Source organism: Chiloscyllium punctatum, chromosome 8 (assembly GCF_047496795.1).
Source record: "Chiloscyllium punctatum isolate Juve2018m chromosome 8, sChiPun1.3, whole genome shotgun sequence".
Taxonomy (NCBI): domain Eukaryota; kingdom Metazoa; phylum Chordata; class Chondrichthyes; order Orectolobiformes; family Hemiscylliidae; genus Chiloscyllium; species Chiloscyllium punctatum.
The window spans coordinates 52,765,458-52,781,681 of record NC_092746.1 but is presented as its reverse complement, the minus strand read 5'-3'; the positions used below and the strand labels follow the sequence as shown (position 1 = coordinate 52,781,681).

The 16,224-nt window shown below is 41.4% G+C and overlaps 2 protein-coding genes across 2 annotated transcripts in view; one reads left to right on the top strand and one right to left on the bottom strand.

Annotated features, from left to right (window-relative positions):
* Positions 1-7,539: 7,539 nt before the first annotated feature.
* Positions 7,540-16,137, bottom strand: alg2 (ALG2 alpha-1,3/1,6-mannosyltransferase). The gene has a single exon (XM_072575562.1). The coding sequence runs from the start codon at positions 15,990-15,992 to the stop codon at positions 14,748-14,750; it is 1,245 nt and encodes a 414-aa protein (XP_072431663.1). The 5' UTR covers positions 15,993-16,137; the 3' UTR covers positions 7,540-14,747.
* Positions 15,948-16,224, top strand: part of sec61b (SEC61 translocon subunit beta) — a 31,213-nt gene continuing 30,936 nt past the window's right edge. Inside the window, exon 1 of the mRNA XM_072575563.1 lies at positions 15,948-15,962. The gene's annotated coding sequence lies outside the window, so the exon portion shown is untranslated. The remainder of the gene's footprint in view (positions 15,963-16,224) is intronic.

The following is a 16,224-nucleotide window of genomic DNA, read 5'->3' as shown; positions in this document are numbered from 1 at the left end:
GACAAACATGCTGAGTTTCTCCAACACTTTGTTTTTATTTCAGATTTCCAGCGTCCACAGTATCTTCCTTTTATTTAAGCACTTTGTATCAGTAATGCCAATGGTTCATTTCAAGTCTCTGGGCAATGCAAAATTAAATCAGTTATTCACGTTCAGCAGGTATGTTGGGTTAACAACTTTCCCAATGTTGCTCATTAGAAAGGTTGAGAAATAAGTCAAAATGACAAAAAAAAAGTCTCTATTTACCAACTGAGATGAAATGTGAATGTTTCCGAATTAAAATTGCTTACTGAAGTGTTTCCAATCTGTGCTAATGAACTAAAGAACTAAGTCCTATTTTTCTTATATCTTCTTAATACTCAGCCCTGGGATTATGCATTAGTAGGAATTTCATAAAATCATAAAGATACCACAGCTTTCTTTTGACTCGAAATTTAAGCATCAATAAAGCCTAGTCATATAACACCATTTGTTTGTGTACATAAATCTCAAAGAATGAAGTTTCAAATGAATCCCGGAGAAGTGTCATAATGATCTCAAAACACAATCTCTGTTTTTCAGTCCACAAATGCTGCCAGGCCTGCTAGGTTTCTTCAGTACTTTCTGTTTTTATTTCAGAGTTGCAGCATTTACAATATCTTGCTTTTATCAAAGCATCATGAATATCACTTAGAAGGAACTGAATTTGGCAATTATACAGATTGGTGTGATTGGAGTAAAAGAAGATTGGTTTTATGAATGGATTTTTAAATTTTATCTTTGTCTTTATAATATATTTGAGTCATTTTGAGAGTTTAATGATGATAAGTGAAAACACCCTTTGTAAACCAACAGTACTCATGGAATGCTGGCCCGTACAAAAGGTCCAGAATACAGCAGAGTAAAAACCCATGTGTTACAGCTTATGAAGACCTGATTAATCTGAACCTGGAGCACTGTAAGCTGTTCTGGGCATGACAGGTTAGAAAGAAAGTGGAGTACTAGATTCTGTACCTCAAGGTTTAAATTACAAGGGGGGGGGGGGAGAGGGGAATGAAACAAACAAAGATTGTATTCCCTGGAATTTATAAAATTAAAGAGTAATTTGATGTAAGTTTGAGGTATTAAGGGGAACAGAGAATAAATTAAGAGCATTAATTTCTGTTGGGGGATTTAGAATTAAGGGCAGAGCCTGAAGATTAGAGACAGCCGTTCCAGGAGTGAAGTCAGGAAAGACTCCTATACCTAATTGGTGGCAAAAGTTTGGAACTCTCTTCTATAGATGGCATATGATGCCAGGTCCATTACTATTTTTAAGTTTGTGATTGATATACTTGTATTATCTGAAGGTATTAAGGAATATGGTGGAGCAAAACTCAAGCCAAATGGGAATCGAAGAATAATTCTCCACTGGTTGGAGTCATGCCTAGTACATAGGAAGATGGTTGTTATTGTTGGCGGTCAGTCATCTCAGTGAGAGTTCATTTTTGCAGAACTTCCTCAGGTCAGTGTCCTCGACCCAACCATCATCTTGCTGCTTGAATTGAACTGAACTGAATTTATTGTCATGTGTACCAAGGCACAGTGAAAAACTTTGTCTGGCGAGCAATAAGGCAGATCAGAGTTAAGTAGCATAGATAAGTAAATAATAAATAGATAAACAGCAGCAAAAACAAAAACACGGGCTCAGGCGAAGGTTAAGAGTTTGCGAATCCATTCAGTATTCCAACAACAGTAGGGTAAAAACTGTTTTGAAGCCAGCTGGTGCATGTTTTCAGGCTTCTGTACCTTCTCCCCAATGGTGGAGGGTGTAGAAAAATATTGCCAAAGTCTTTGAGAATGCTGGTGGCCTTTTCTTGTCAGTGGGCCTGGTAGATGGATTCTATAGATGGGAGGTTGGCCTTTGTGATTGTCTGGGCCAAGTTCACCACTCTCTGTAACTGTCTCTGATCTTGAATGGTACAGTTGCCATACCAGGTAGTGATACATCCAGACAGAATGCTTTCGATGGCACACCTATAAACATTGGCAAGGGTATTCACCATCATGCCAAATTTTCTCAGCTGCCTGAGGAAGAGGAGACATTGTTGGGCCTTTGTAACCAATGTGTCCACATGAAGAGTCCAAGAAAGCTTGGTATGGATGACCATTCCCAGGAGCTTTACACTCTCCACTTGTTCCACTCTGTGCTGTTAGTGTGTGTGTGTGTGTGTGTGTGTGTGTGTGTGTGTGTGTGGGGAGGGGGCATGAGTAATATCCCGCCAAAAGTCAATAATGTGTTCCTTGGTTTTGCCGGCATTGTGAGCTAGGTTGTTCTCAGTGCACCATTTTTCCAGGTTTTCCACCTCCCGTCTGTAGTCTGTTTTGTCACCATCTGAGATTCGATCGACTATGCTTCATTAACGACCTTCCCTCCATAAGAAGGTCAGAAGTGGGAATGATGTCTGATGACAACATACTGTTCAGAACTATTCATGAATCTTCAGACACTGAAGCAGTCTCCATGTCCATGTGCAGCAAGGTCTCTACAACATTCACACTTGATCTGATAAGTAGGAAGTAAGATTCACGCCACATTATTACAACAGAAAATCTAACTATCGCCCTTGACATTTAATGGCATTTCCATTGCTAAATCTCCACTTTCAACATTCTAGTAATTACAGTTGACTATAACCTGAATTGGACTAGCTATATAAATACTATGTGGCTACAAGAGCAGGTCAGAGGCTAGGAGTTTATGCAGTGAATAATTCGCTCTTGACTTCCCAAAGCCTATCCACCACAAACTAGGTGCATGGAAAATTCTCTACTGTCTGGGTGAGTATAGCCTCAACAAATCACAAGAAGCTCATCACCATCCAGGAAAAGCAGTGACATTAAATCACATTAAATAGGCAGTGGTAACAGAGTAACTCACCAAGACCAGTTGAAGAAGGGCTTATGCCTGAAACATCGATTCTCCTGCTCCTGGGATGCTGCCTGACCTGCTGCGCTTTTCCAGCAACACATTTTTCAGCTCTGATCTCCAGCATCTGCAGTCCTCACTTTCTCCTCCAAGACTACTATTATAATTCCTTTTAAATGTGCAACCTCTACCACCTAGGACGCCAAGACCAGCCTGGGAATAGCACCGCCTACAAGTTCTGCTTCAAGCCACACATGATCCTGACTTGGAACTTCATCAGCACCCCTTCACGGTCACTGCATCCAAAACCCGAAACTCTCTTCCAAACAGTGTTATAGTTGTTCCAGCACCACATGACTGCAATGATTGCAGATTGCAAATAAACACCACTTTCTCAAAGACAATTAGGAGTGACATTAAATGTCAGCGAAGCCAACAGCCTCTATGAAAAAGCAAAACAAAAGATAGATAGATGGAGTCAGATTGTAGACCAGCCATGATCTTACATGTTTTTATGCTACTCAGTTCATGTGGTACACTTTAAAATCACACTGCTACTGAGACAACGTCCTCTCAGATGATAATTTCACATCTTTCCCATTGTAAATGGAAGAACATTAATACATACAAATTCATTCAAAATCAACATCACAAAATGGTAATAAATACTCTTAAAAAATGCAATGTCATTGTCTATCATTAATTGATTCATTTAAGAAAAATTGAATCTTATGGCAGAGGAATTAAATGGGTACTTCAGATCTGTGTTCACTGGGGAAGACACAAGCAATCTCCCTGAGGTAACAGTGGCTGAAGGACCTGAACTTAAGGGAATTTCTATTTGCCAGGATTTAGTGTTGGAGAGACTGTTAGGTCTGAAGGTTGATAAGTCTCCAGGACCTGATGGCCTGCATCCCAGGGTACTGAAGGAGGTGGCTCGGGAAATCGTGGATGCGCTGGTGATTATTTTCCAGAGTTCAATAGAATCGGGGTCGGTTCCTGAGGATTGGAGGGCGGCTAATGTTGTGCCACTTTTTAAGAAGGGTGGGCGGGAGAAAGCAGGAAATTATAGACCAGTTAGTCTGACCTCAGTGGTGGGAAAGATGCTGGAGTCTATTATAAAGGATGAAATTACGGCACATCTGGATAATAGTAACAGGATAGGACAGAGTCAGCATGGATTTATGAAGGGGAAATCATGCTTGACTAATCTTCTTGAATTTTTTGAGGATGTAACTCGGAAGATGGACGAGGGAGATCCAGTGGATGTAGTGTACCTGGACTTTCAGAAAGCTTTTGATAAAGTCCCACACAAGAGGTTAGTGAGTAAAATTAGGGCGCACAGGATTGGGGGCAAAGTACTAGATTGGATAGAGAATTGGTTGGCTAATAGGAAACAAAGGGTAGTGATTAACGGCTCCATTTTGAAATGGCAGGCAGTGACCAGTGGGGTACCGCAGGGATCCGTGCTGGGACCGCAGCTTTTTACAATATATGTAAATGATATAGAAGGTGGTATCAGCAATAACATTAGCAAATTTGCTGATGACACAAAGCTAGGTGGTAGGGTGAAATGCGATGAGGATGTTAGGGGATTACAGGGTGACCTGGACAAGTTAGGTGAGTGGGCAGATGCATGGCAGATGCAGTTTAATGTGGATAAATGTCTGGTTATCCACTTTGGTGGCAAGAACAGGAAGGCAGATTACTACCTCAATGGTATCAAATTAGGTAAAGGAGCTGTTCAGAGAGATCTGGGTGTTCTTGTCCACCAGTCAATGAAGGCAAGCATGCAGGTACAGCAGGTCGTGAAGAAGGTTAATAGCATGCTGGCCTTCATAACAAGAGGGATTGAGTATAGAAGCAAAGAGGTGCTTCTGCAGCTGTACAGGGCCCTGGTGAGACCACACCTGGAGTACTGTGTACAGTTCTGGTCTCCAAATTTGAGGAAAGACATTCTGGCTATTGAGGGAGTGCAGCGTAGGTTCACGAGGTCAATTCCTGGAATGGCAGGATTGCCTTACACGGAAAGACTGAAGCGACTGAGCTTAGAAGACTGAGAGGGGATCTGATTGAAACGTATAGGATTATGAAAGGACTGGACACTCTGGCAGGAGGGAACATATTTCCGTTGATGGGGGAGTGCCGAACCAGAGGACACAACTTAAAAATACGGGGTAGACCATTTAGGACAGAGATGAGGAGAAACTACTTCACCCAGAGAGTGGTGGCTGTGTGGAATGCTCTGGGCAGTGGAGGCCCAGTCTCTGGATTCATTTAAGAAAGAATTGGATAGAGCTCTTAAAGATAGTGGAGTCAAGGGGTATGGAGATAAGGCTGGAACAGGATACTGATTAAGAATGATCAGCCATGATCATATTGAATGGCGGTGCAGGCTCGAAGGGCAGAATGGCCTACTCCTGCATCTATTGTCTATTGTCTATTATCTCTGCGGCATTGAAATAATTCATTTGATTTTACTTTAATTATAATCAGCTTATTAGTGACTAGTTTCCTCTATTTGTGGGAATATTAAAGTTTAACAACACACTAAAGAATTAAAATACTTTATAGCTGCTATAAAAGTTTACATTCATTCACTATAGGATGTTTGGGTAGTAATGATCTACAGCAGTACAGATATAACAGCAGTAAAATGGAGACACCAGCAACTGAATAATTTTCTTTTATTTCCCAGCAAGTTTTCAGTAATGAATAATGTAATAAATATTCCTCTAAAAGGTTTATATTTATTCCTTCTTTAAGACTTCCCAGTGGCATCATTTGTCCCATTCCTATTTTTCTCAGCTTTGATGTATTTTGTATACCATCTGTGTACCGTGTTCTGCTTTCATAACACATTTGTGTCTTTAAGAAGTTTTTCTGAGCTTCACCTCTCTACGTAGCTGCTGGATTAAACAACTACCCTTTCTGTTAGCCATTTTGATGCTAGGGCAATGCAATCCTGAACATGTTAGCCAATGAGGATATCGGCTGTGAGGATTACAATTGAATACAGTTCTGCTGCTGATGTCCTGCAGTATTTCATTAATGCCCAGTTTTAAGCTACTATAATCTCTTTGTAATTGATTCAACTTAATATGGTGGTTGTGCCACACAGTGTGGTGGAAACTATTTTCAATGTGAAGACATGGTTTTGTCTCCAATAAGAACTGTGTAATGGCCATTCCTCCCAAAACTGCCAATGTATCTGCAGATCTGGTGAGCACGAGATCAAGCATATTTTTTCCTCTAGAGTTTCCTGCAGATTCATTCTAGCAGCTAGGTCCTTTGGGATCCATGATATGCAGGTGGACAGTCAGGAGTCACACTATACCAGGTTATTATCCAACAGGTTTATTTGAAATCACAAGCTTTTGAAGCACTGCCCCTTCATCAGATGAAGTGAAGAAAAGCATACAAGCACAGACTTTAGAGGCAGAGGGATCAATGGGCATAGAAATCGAAAGGTCATACAAATGGTGAGAGAGAAGTGTCCATAGGCTGAATAATGAAGTCTCTGCAGGTGACCAAAAGTGCCAGACAGTGCGAGCAAACTGTCAACAGCTGAATAGCAAATAAAGGGGAAGATCTGCAATTCAATTTGAGAGATCTTTTGTTCTCTCAGCCTATAAATTCTGTGCCGGTATGCTTTTCTTTACTTCACCTAACAAAGGGGCAGCGCTTCGAAAGCTTGTGATTTCAAATAATGCTGTTGGACTATAACCTGATGTCATGTGACTTTGTCCTTTGGGAATCAGTAGTGGTGCTATTGAGCCACTCTTGGTGATGGATCACTCGGTGTATCCTCCAATTGGTATTCAACATGGAGTACTGATTCTTCAGTTGAGGTAATACATGTATGTGGAGTGGGAATGAGATTGATGTAATGAGTTAATCAGTAGGAAATTTTCTTGCCCATGGTTGATCTCATGTCATGGATCTCCAGAATTCATGGGATCTGGAGTCAACATTAAGGACTCTAAGGACAACTCTATCTCAACTATATACCAACATTGTGCCTCGTCTTTGGAGTCTGTCCTACAGGCGGGACAGGACACACCCAGGATGATGGTTGCACTGTCTGGGACATTGTGTATGGTATGATCGCATGGGCACCTCAGGTTTTTGCTCTACTAATCTGTATATAATGGCTTTCCTAACGTTGGCATTAGCCCCAGAATTTAATGAGGTGGATTTCAGGACGAGGTTTGCCATGGTTTATTAATTGAATTATTTGGATGTCCACATAGCAGCAGCCTAGACCTCTGAACTACTGGTCCAGTGAGATTCTCATCATAATACCACCTGCCCCTCCTGACTGACAATCCTGTCAAGTGAAACTAACCCAACAAAAAAATCTTAAAAATGGATTCGAATGTCTGAAAAACATGCTGTGTGACATGCTCATACATGCATTTAGCTACATTCAGGAACATCTCTGGTGAAAATTTTAACCAGATTAAGACCTTCCTTCAAAAAACAGACAAATGGAAATTGGTACGAATGTGGCAGTTATTTGTCTAGTATTCATACATCCTGGCAGCCAATACATTTAATAAAAGTGTATATATGCCAAGAATTACCTTATTTGCATGTTGCAACAGTTCCTGTTATATAGTACACAACAAAAAAATCCTAAAACTCTCAAATCTACTTTTTCTATTAATATTTTTAATAGAACATTAAATGAAAGTCATCTCCAGAGGCTGTGAAACACAACTTTTCCAGTCAACAGACAAGCTGTGAACGAATGAAGAATCTCATCTCATATTTCATTTGCCAAGAAAAAAAAAACACACTGCCTGCTGAATACATTCTGACTTATCTACATGAATTAAAAACAAAGGCACCTGGTTGTATTCAGAAAGCATGTCACCCATGGAATAAGACAGGGTTCATTTACATAAATTAAACAAAGCAAAATAATTCTTGCCCTGGTCCCTGTCATACAATCCTAATGTAATTCACGAGATGAAATGCACCATGTATACTGATTTAAAGGAGATAGTCCCTGTATGTTTGCATCATGATAAATTTAACATTTCAGTTTAAACTCAAGTTATTTTAAAATCAATCCCACAGACCTGTATTTTTACAGCAAATATAACATAATAAACTGACCTAAGGTTCTTCTCAGAGGCATTATAAAACAAAATGATACTAAGTAACAAAAAATGATAGCAAGACAGATAACCAAAAGCTTAGGTGTTTTGGAATATATTAAAGAAAGAAAGCGAGGTTCAGGGGTTTAGGAAGTGAATTCCAGAGTTTGGGTCTCAGGCAGCTGAAAGCACAACTATCAATAATGTTAAAATCAGTGATATTCAAGATGCCAGTCTTATACAAATGAAGGAATGGAAGGGACGTGGGATCGGAGATTACAGAGGGAGAGATCATAGCCTGGGAAATTAGAAGAAAATAGAAAGGAATACAAAGACCAGTGCACCGCTCAAGTGGGAGCTAACATAGGTCAGTGAGTGGCAATGGGTAAATAGGATCTAGTGCAAGTTAGGACATGGACAAGGTTTGGAAATTTAAAGAAGAAAGAATGAGGGATGTCAAGTCTGGAGGTAACAAAAGCATGAGTGAGGATTTCAGCAGCAGACAAAATGAGGCAGAGGCTGACATGGGGATATTGTTACATTGATGGAATTGAGGTCTTAGTGATTACATGGATATCTGTTTGGAAGCTTATATTGGGGTCAAACATTCTGGCCACCCTTAGATAAATGCAAGAGAGAAGGATGGAAATGGTAGGTGGGTCTGTACTGTGTTTGTATTGTGAACCAAAGACATGACTCCAATCTTCCCAATACAAATTTGGGGAAATGTTTGCTCACCCAGAACTAGATGTCAAATGAACAGTCTGTTCTTGCCTCCAATTTTACCTATAGAAGCACATCTAATTCTGAATATGTTCAATTGTACAAATTAAATAACTTTGGTGACAGTAGTTGACATACTCCTCCTTTCACTTGAAAGACATCTGGTTATCCCTTTTCTAGACTAATATTTGCCAGTTGGTATAGGCTATGATGATAGAGATAGCCAGAGAAATTTTGCAAAGATGCAGGATATGTTAACAGCAAGCAATTTATACAATGCTACATTCTATCAATCTCCCTGATGACTCAAAAACCTGGACAAATAGTTTAAAAAAAACTTTGGAAGTACAGAAAAATGAGAAGTTACTTCTAAGTTGATCATCAGAGCTGAAAAACTACAGAGATCTATTCTAGAGATCAAACTGGAGGGCAGTGAAAAGAGAAGTTGACGCTGACATAGCTGGACGACAATATCAGAGAATGGTTTCAGAGGCGTATGTGGATGTGTAAGGGAGGGGCAAGACAGATAAACATTGCATACTACGTAGCCACAGAAAGCACTAATGGGCCAAATCAAGAGGTGATTGCGAGACAAAACTGAGTGCTGTCAATATACTTTGAAACATAATGTGTTTTCAAATGATGTTACAGAGGGCAGCAAAAGTTGAGAAATAGATGGGAACCAACAATGGATCCTTGGAGGACACCACAAGTAGTGCTGCAACAGAAGCCATTGATTAAGAATGTCCAGTGAGAATTAAATAAGACAGGAACTAGTCCCACTCAGCAGAATTACAGTGAATTTGTATTGGAGAAGGATGGCCATAGATATTCAGTCATAGTCAGAGACAGTGATCAACTGTGTCAAAGGTCACACAGGTTGAGAAGTATAAAGACGAGTAATTCACCATTGTCACAGTGATACAGGATCCCATTGTGACCTCTTTTTTAAAAAATTGTTTTAGGATGAGTCAAGAACTGGGAACCTGATTGCAACATGGAGGAAGATGAGCATCGATGTAAAGGTCAACAACATGCTCAAGGTCCTTTGATAGGAAAGGGAAATTGGAGATGGAGGTCAGTTTACAAGGATGGAGGGGTCAAGGGTTGACTCTCCAAGGAGGGGATCAGAGCAGGAGTAGAAAGCCCTATCCACTCACAGAGCCAGGAAAGGAAGTTGGATTGTTAATAGGGTCAAGAGAGACAAAGAGATACATTTCATGGGCAAGATAAGCTTAAAGAGGGCATGAATGGAGATGGGAGTAAAAGAATATAAAAGGAAGGGCATCTGGCTCTAATTGTATAGGACATTGTTGAGACTGCACCTAGAGTACAGTGTAGAGTTTTGGTCTCCTTAGAGACTAGATTGGCTCAAATTGTACTCCAGCGCTCAGAGGGCCAGTTGGAGGCTACTCAATCTGTTGAAAATGCATTGGAGGTAATTTGACTCATTGAATTCCCATCAATATCAGTTCATTTTTCCAATGACTTTAAATGCTTGCATTTGTTTTGGTGACTACTGTTATGAAGCTATACTTTCGAAGAATGATTCTGTATACTTACTAGGCAGAAAAAAATTCAAAGGAAGACAACTCTAAAGAGTCATACCAGACTCTCTTTATTCATTTTATCTCTCCACAGATGCTACCTCATCTGCTGAGTTTCCCCAGCATTTCTGTTTTTACTTTAACACAGCAACTGCATTGCCCAGAAGAACAGACACCTCTACACTGCCTCAAAAGGCAAAAGTTGAAGATCCACCACTCCCAGCTTGGATTCGCCCCAAAACATCAAAGTCAAAGAACTCATATCACTTTAATCTTCACTGGACTTTTAAAATTATTAATATTTTATCCCACTTTGTAACCTAATTTTGTATATGAACCAGAGTGCGTATGCTCATGCAAGTTGGAGTACTTTTTTAAAGTGAAGTATAAATACATATAATTCTCCATTTTAAAATGGAATGAAACTGGTCTGTTTCTTTTCCAGTTACAGCACATACAATTAAACACTCATTAAACTGGCAAATGATTGCAAGATTGTGATATTCACTTTAAGTCAGAATGGAATCTGTCTGTTCACAACATACTAGTTCAACTAGACAAGTTTCCTAAACCTTCAAGGCACTCTGATATGTGACCAGATAGTACACTTCAATCCACTGCTGCTGCACATTGCACTAAGTATTAGGTAGTTATTGTCTAGGGCCTGTTGCCTAGTCACTGATATAATCACTCCCCCGTTTGTTGACTGAACTTCACAGATTGAGAGGAAAACAGAATTAACATTTTGTTGCATGACGTGCTGAGTATTTCCAGCACTACCGTTTTATTTTCAGATTTCTCGCAGAATTTTTATTTCTCTTAGATCATCCCCACCCTTGATTCTTATAATTGGCTCAGGGAGGAACTCCAAACTTTCAGCAATCTTATCACCATGTTGGTCTATCTCCACCTCCATAACATTGTCTATCTTTGGCCCAGCTTATCTGCTGCTGAAGCTCTCATTTATACCTTTTTTAACCTATAGACCCAATTATTCCAATACTACCCATACTGGCTTCTCACCTTCAATCCTCCATAAAAGGGAGCTCATTTTAAAAACTCTGATGCTTGTACTGAAATCACAACAAGTCCAATTCGCTCATCAGCACTATGCTTGCTGACCTACATAACCTCCAGTATAGCAATATCTAAAATTTAATATTTATCTTTAAATCTCTGCACTGCCTTGCCCCCTGACTTCCACCATTCCGACAACTCTGCTCCAACTCAAAACTCAAGCATCTCAATTTTATGCTGACACGATGGGCCAATTGATGACCGTCTCCACTGTCACAATTCTGTCATCACTTTTAATCGTATAGTCAGTTTTGCCTTCAGGTGTCTTGAACTTTTGCATCTTTAGAATGCCCTAAATTATTTTGCATCTGTGTCTCTTTGAGACAGTCCTTAAAACCAGCCAGTGACTAAAGCTTTTGGTCATTTCATGCCACTGTGTGGTTTAATATCAAATTTCACAAATTACACCTATAGAGCACCTTGGGTCATATTGCTGTTTATTGCATTTATTAGTGTAAATTGCAACTGAATTTGTTTATAAATCCCAACAGATCCCAAGTTTGCTCAGTTTCCTGACTTCCTCTCTCCTACTGAAATTTACACGAAATTACATAATGTGTACTGAATTGTGAAAAGAGAAGTTAATTCTAATTTGAAAATATTTAGCTGACATTTCCATTCACCTTCAGTAAAGGATTCCCTGAAGCAATACCTCAATGCTCTATACTTCAGGAATTTTCTGTTCTCTTTCTTCTGCCTCCACTGTTTGACAGTTATTTGGCAATAGGCTAATTGTGCAACAACGTTTAGAGTCAGATGTATAGCATGGAAACAGACCCTTCAGTCTCTATTAATTCAAAGTGGCTTTAGCTCGGATGACTGCAAAACAAAATGATACTTGAGGGAAGGAGGATCATGCCAAATCAGCATTTCACCAGCTGTAGTATAATTGCAACAAGTACCGAGCTTTCTTGATGTATCAGCTGGTACTCAGTTAGTAGTTCACTGCCTCAGAAGCAGAAGGGTTCAGGTTCAAGTCCCATTCCCATTTCAGTTCTTGAACACAAAAACCTTAGTGTCAAGTATACCAAAGAAGCACTGCCCCAGAAATACTGTCATTTTCAAATGAGATATTAAACCTAAAGCCCCATCTGCCGACAAGTGTTGATGCCAAAGATCTCATGGTTTGATTTCAGTGATGATCTAGGGAGTTAATCCCAGTATTCTGACCAATATCTATTCCACAACGAATATCAGAACAAACAGATTATCTAGTCATTATCACATTACCGTTTGAGTTTCCTGAGCTCAAATTAGCTGCTGTAATTTCTACATTACAATAGTGACTATACTTCACAAAATACTCCATTGTCTGCTCTTTACCCATATAATACTGCAGAATCTGAGCAGGCAGATTTGGTTTGATGTCTCATCTGAAAGACAGGACCTCAGGGTACAGAACTCGCTCAGTACTACTGGATTGTCAACTTAGACTTTTCTGCTCAAGCCCCAATGAGTGACTTAGACCCAGAACCTTGTGATTCAGATTACTTTGTAAGGACTAAATTGATACAAACAGAAAATGAAAATGGAAGTTAAATAAAAGTTGATTTGTTCTATAACATTGCCTTTTTATTTGTACAAATTTCCCAACACTCCAAGATTGACTTATTCTCTATAAAATATCAATAGAAAAATATTCAGTAGTATTTCTTGCACTGATGTATTTTTGTAGACCCATTTAACATCATTTTAGATATTGGTATGTTTAGAACAAAATAGATGGACAGTTACATTTTCAGTAGCACATTCCTCTTTTGTCCTGGGAAAGTGTGTTCAATTTAACTGTTCTAGTAAAACTTATCTTTTGACCCTGCTTACATGAAATGAATTCAAAATGTTTTAAAAACTGCTACCTTGGACCTTGTGAAATTCTACTTTACAGCAGTGGCAATTGCATTGTGGCCATATTACAACTAAAGTAATGAGATTATCTAAAGCAGAAAGACTCATTTCTTGCCTAATTGCTTTAGATAATTTCTCATCCAAAACGCAAAGTTGAAATGGCTCTACACATACAAAAAACATGACTTGTTAACATTATCATAGAATCCCTACAGTGCAGAAAGAGGGCATTTGGCCCATCAGGTCTGTACCAACCCACTGAAGAGCATCACACCTCAACCTAGCCTCTACCCTACCCCCAAAACTCTGCATTTATCATGGCTAATCCACCTAGCCTGCACATCCACGGATGCTAAGGGCAACGTAGCATAGTCAGTCCACATCTTTGGAATGTAGGAGGAAACCAGACCACCTGGCAGAAACCCACAGATATGGGGAGAATCTTCAAACTCCACACAGATAGACACTCAAGGTTGAAATCAAACCTGGGTCACTGGTGCTGTGAAGGAGCAGTTTAACCACTGAGCCACCTTGCTGTTTAATGCATGTGATCACAATCTATATGTTTGTAGTGTTCTGACATTAGTCACAGATCAAACATAAGTAGATCACACATTTGAAGCCTATCGTACCAGAGAAAGTGTAGCACTATGTATTAAGCAGTGATACCCAAACTTTTGGTTGAAGGATCTGTTTCCAAATGGATTATAAACCAAGAAACCTCACATGAATATTATATGATATTCAAAGCTGGTCAACTTCCTATGTTGCACAACATATGAACAACCTATCTGGAAACCTCTGGAAAAGGTGGAGTGTGTCATTACCTCTCCAGAAATCAGGTTTTAACTTAGTTTTGATATATGTTTCCAAAAACTGTTTGACTTGTTTTTGGTTCAGCACTCCACCAGGGAATTTCCTGGTCAATGGTTAAAACAATAGAAACAGGCTATGTAGTTGACTGACCAAACTCACTGTTAGCATACCAACTGATTCTCCTTCCACCTCATGACATCTAACTGTTGTAGTTCCAGTTTACTTAGCCCTCACTCTTGCAAATCTCAGTTTCCTCAAAATTATTTCTAAAAGTCATTGGAGTTTCTATTTAAAGCCAATCCGGCATCTCGCTGGAACCATTAGATTCTCAAACTGGAATTTTCAGGACAAAATTTTTTGTTTGCAATTTGCATTGAAATAATAATAATTTTTAATTAAGAATTTTTAAGAATTGCTGTTGGATAATTTTTCATGTGTATCACTATTACACAATCTAACCAACAGACGACTGTGTGTGACAGCCCGATTCATTTTTCCCAGCTCGAGGTGGAGCTGTCCTTTTTCTCACGTCTTCCTCAACAACTGATTAATACACTTCAATGCTCAACGTTATTCTGGGTCCCAAACTTCTCTCCACACAGTGCGTATACCCTAAGAGACATATACCTCAATCCATATTCGCAAAACAAAATAGCTATGCATTCCCTTAAGTAGGGAGCGTCAAATTTCATCTTGTGCAATGCAAAATTAATCTTCATTTTTAACATCGCAGCTGTTATTCTACATTCATTGTGTGAGCTTGCAGATATACTGATACAATTGCTCTGTAAAGGCATCCACAGAAAATGTTTGAAGGACTCGACTTCTTCCAGCCTCTCCCATATTTGTTCCCAAATCGGGACTCCTGACGAGCTTTTCCATGGCTTCAGCGAAGGAGCTGGGCGACGGCTGCCGTAGAAAGCCGGTGACTTGGTCGACCACCGACTCCAGGGGTCCGCCCGAGTTCACGGCGATGACCGGCCGCCGACTGTACATGGCCTCCAGGGGCACGATGCCGAAATGTTCGTTGCTGGGAGTGTACAAGACACAGCGACAGCGGCGGAGGAGAGAGACCTTCTGCTGGTCGGAGAACGAGCGGAGGAAAGTCACCTTATCGGCCAGCTGCAGCTGGTTCGCCATCTCCTGCAACTCCCGGTAATGCTCGACGTTCTCCAGCACCCTCGGGTCGTAACCCCCGGCCAGCACCAGGTGAACCCGCTGCCAGTCCTCCTGGCCTAACAGGTCCCGGAGGCAGTGCAGGGCCCGCAGGGCCAGGCCCAGGTTCTTCTTCCTCTCGAAGCGGTTGATGGAAAGGAAGACGAAATCCCGGCCGGGCCCGATCGGCGGCGGGGACAGCGCCAGCACCTCCTGGTCCTCGTCCTGGTCCTGGCCCTGGCCGCCCGCCGGCTCGGCGAAGCTGAGCGACGGGTAGAGGACATCGGGCTCCAGGTGGGACAGGGAGCGGAAGGTGCGCCTGAAGACTCCGGCTGTGAACTTGCTGTTGACTAGCACCAGGTCGGCCAGGCCGGTCGTGTACTCCTCCAGCCAGTCAATGGGGAGGCGGTAGAGCCGCTGCAGGGGGCCAGGCTTACCGCTCTGCAGCAGCCGGTCCGGGAAGTGGCAGTAGAAGAGGACCCGCTTGGCTCGCCGGCACAACCTGAGCACGGGGATACAGGCCGACACCTGGTCGCAGAAAACCACGTCGAACTCAACGCCGCTGAGGAAGACCAAGTACCAGGCCACGTACAGCATCCGCAGGTAGGCGCACAGGGCCGAGCAGCGGCCTAGCAGTGTCCGGGGCAACCAGTCCCCAACACAGTGAACAGGTAGCGCCGGCCGCCGGCACTCCGAGAAGCAGTGCGCATGATCAAAGTGAGCCGTCCAGATTTGTACACCGCAACCGCGCCTGCGCAGGGCCAGCGCCGCGTCTACCACCAGCCGCTCGGCGCCGCCGATCCCCAGGTCCGGGTGGAGGAATACCACCTCCACCATCGTCTCTCTCTCTCTCGCAGTCACAAACACACACACGCGTTTAGGCCTTCACCGCTCTCCGGGTTAACTGTGTCCACAGTGTCAGTGAGCAGACACTCCTCTCCTCCTCCCCGGAACAGGCAGGCTGTCCTCACTCAAGCCTGAATGTCTAAAAGGTCCCCCACCCCCTCACCTCGCTATCCACCCAATCGTGTCAGTTATTGATATCATACAGCGAGTTAATGTTGTAATC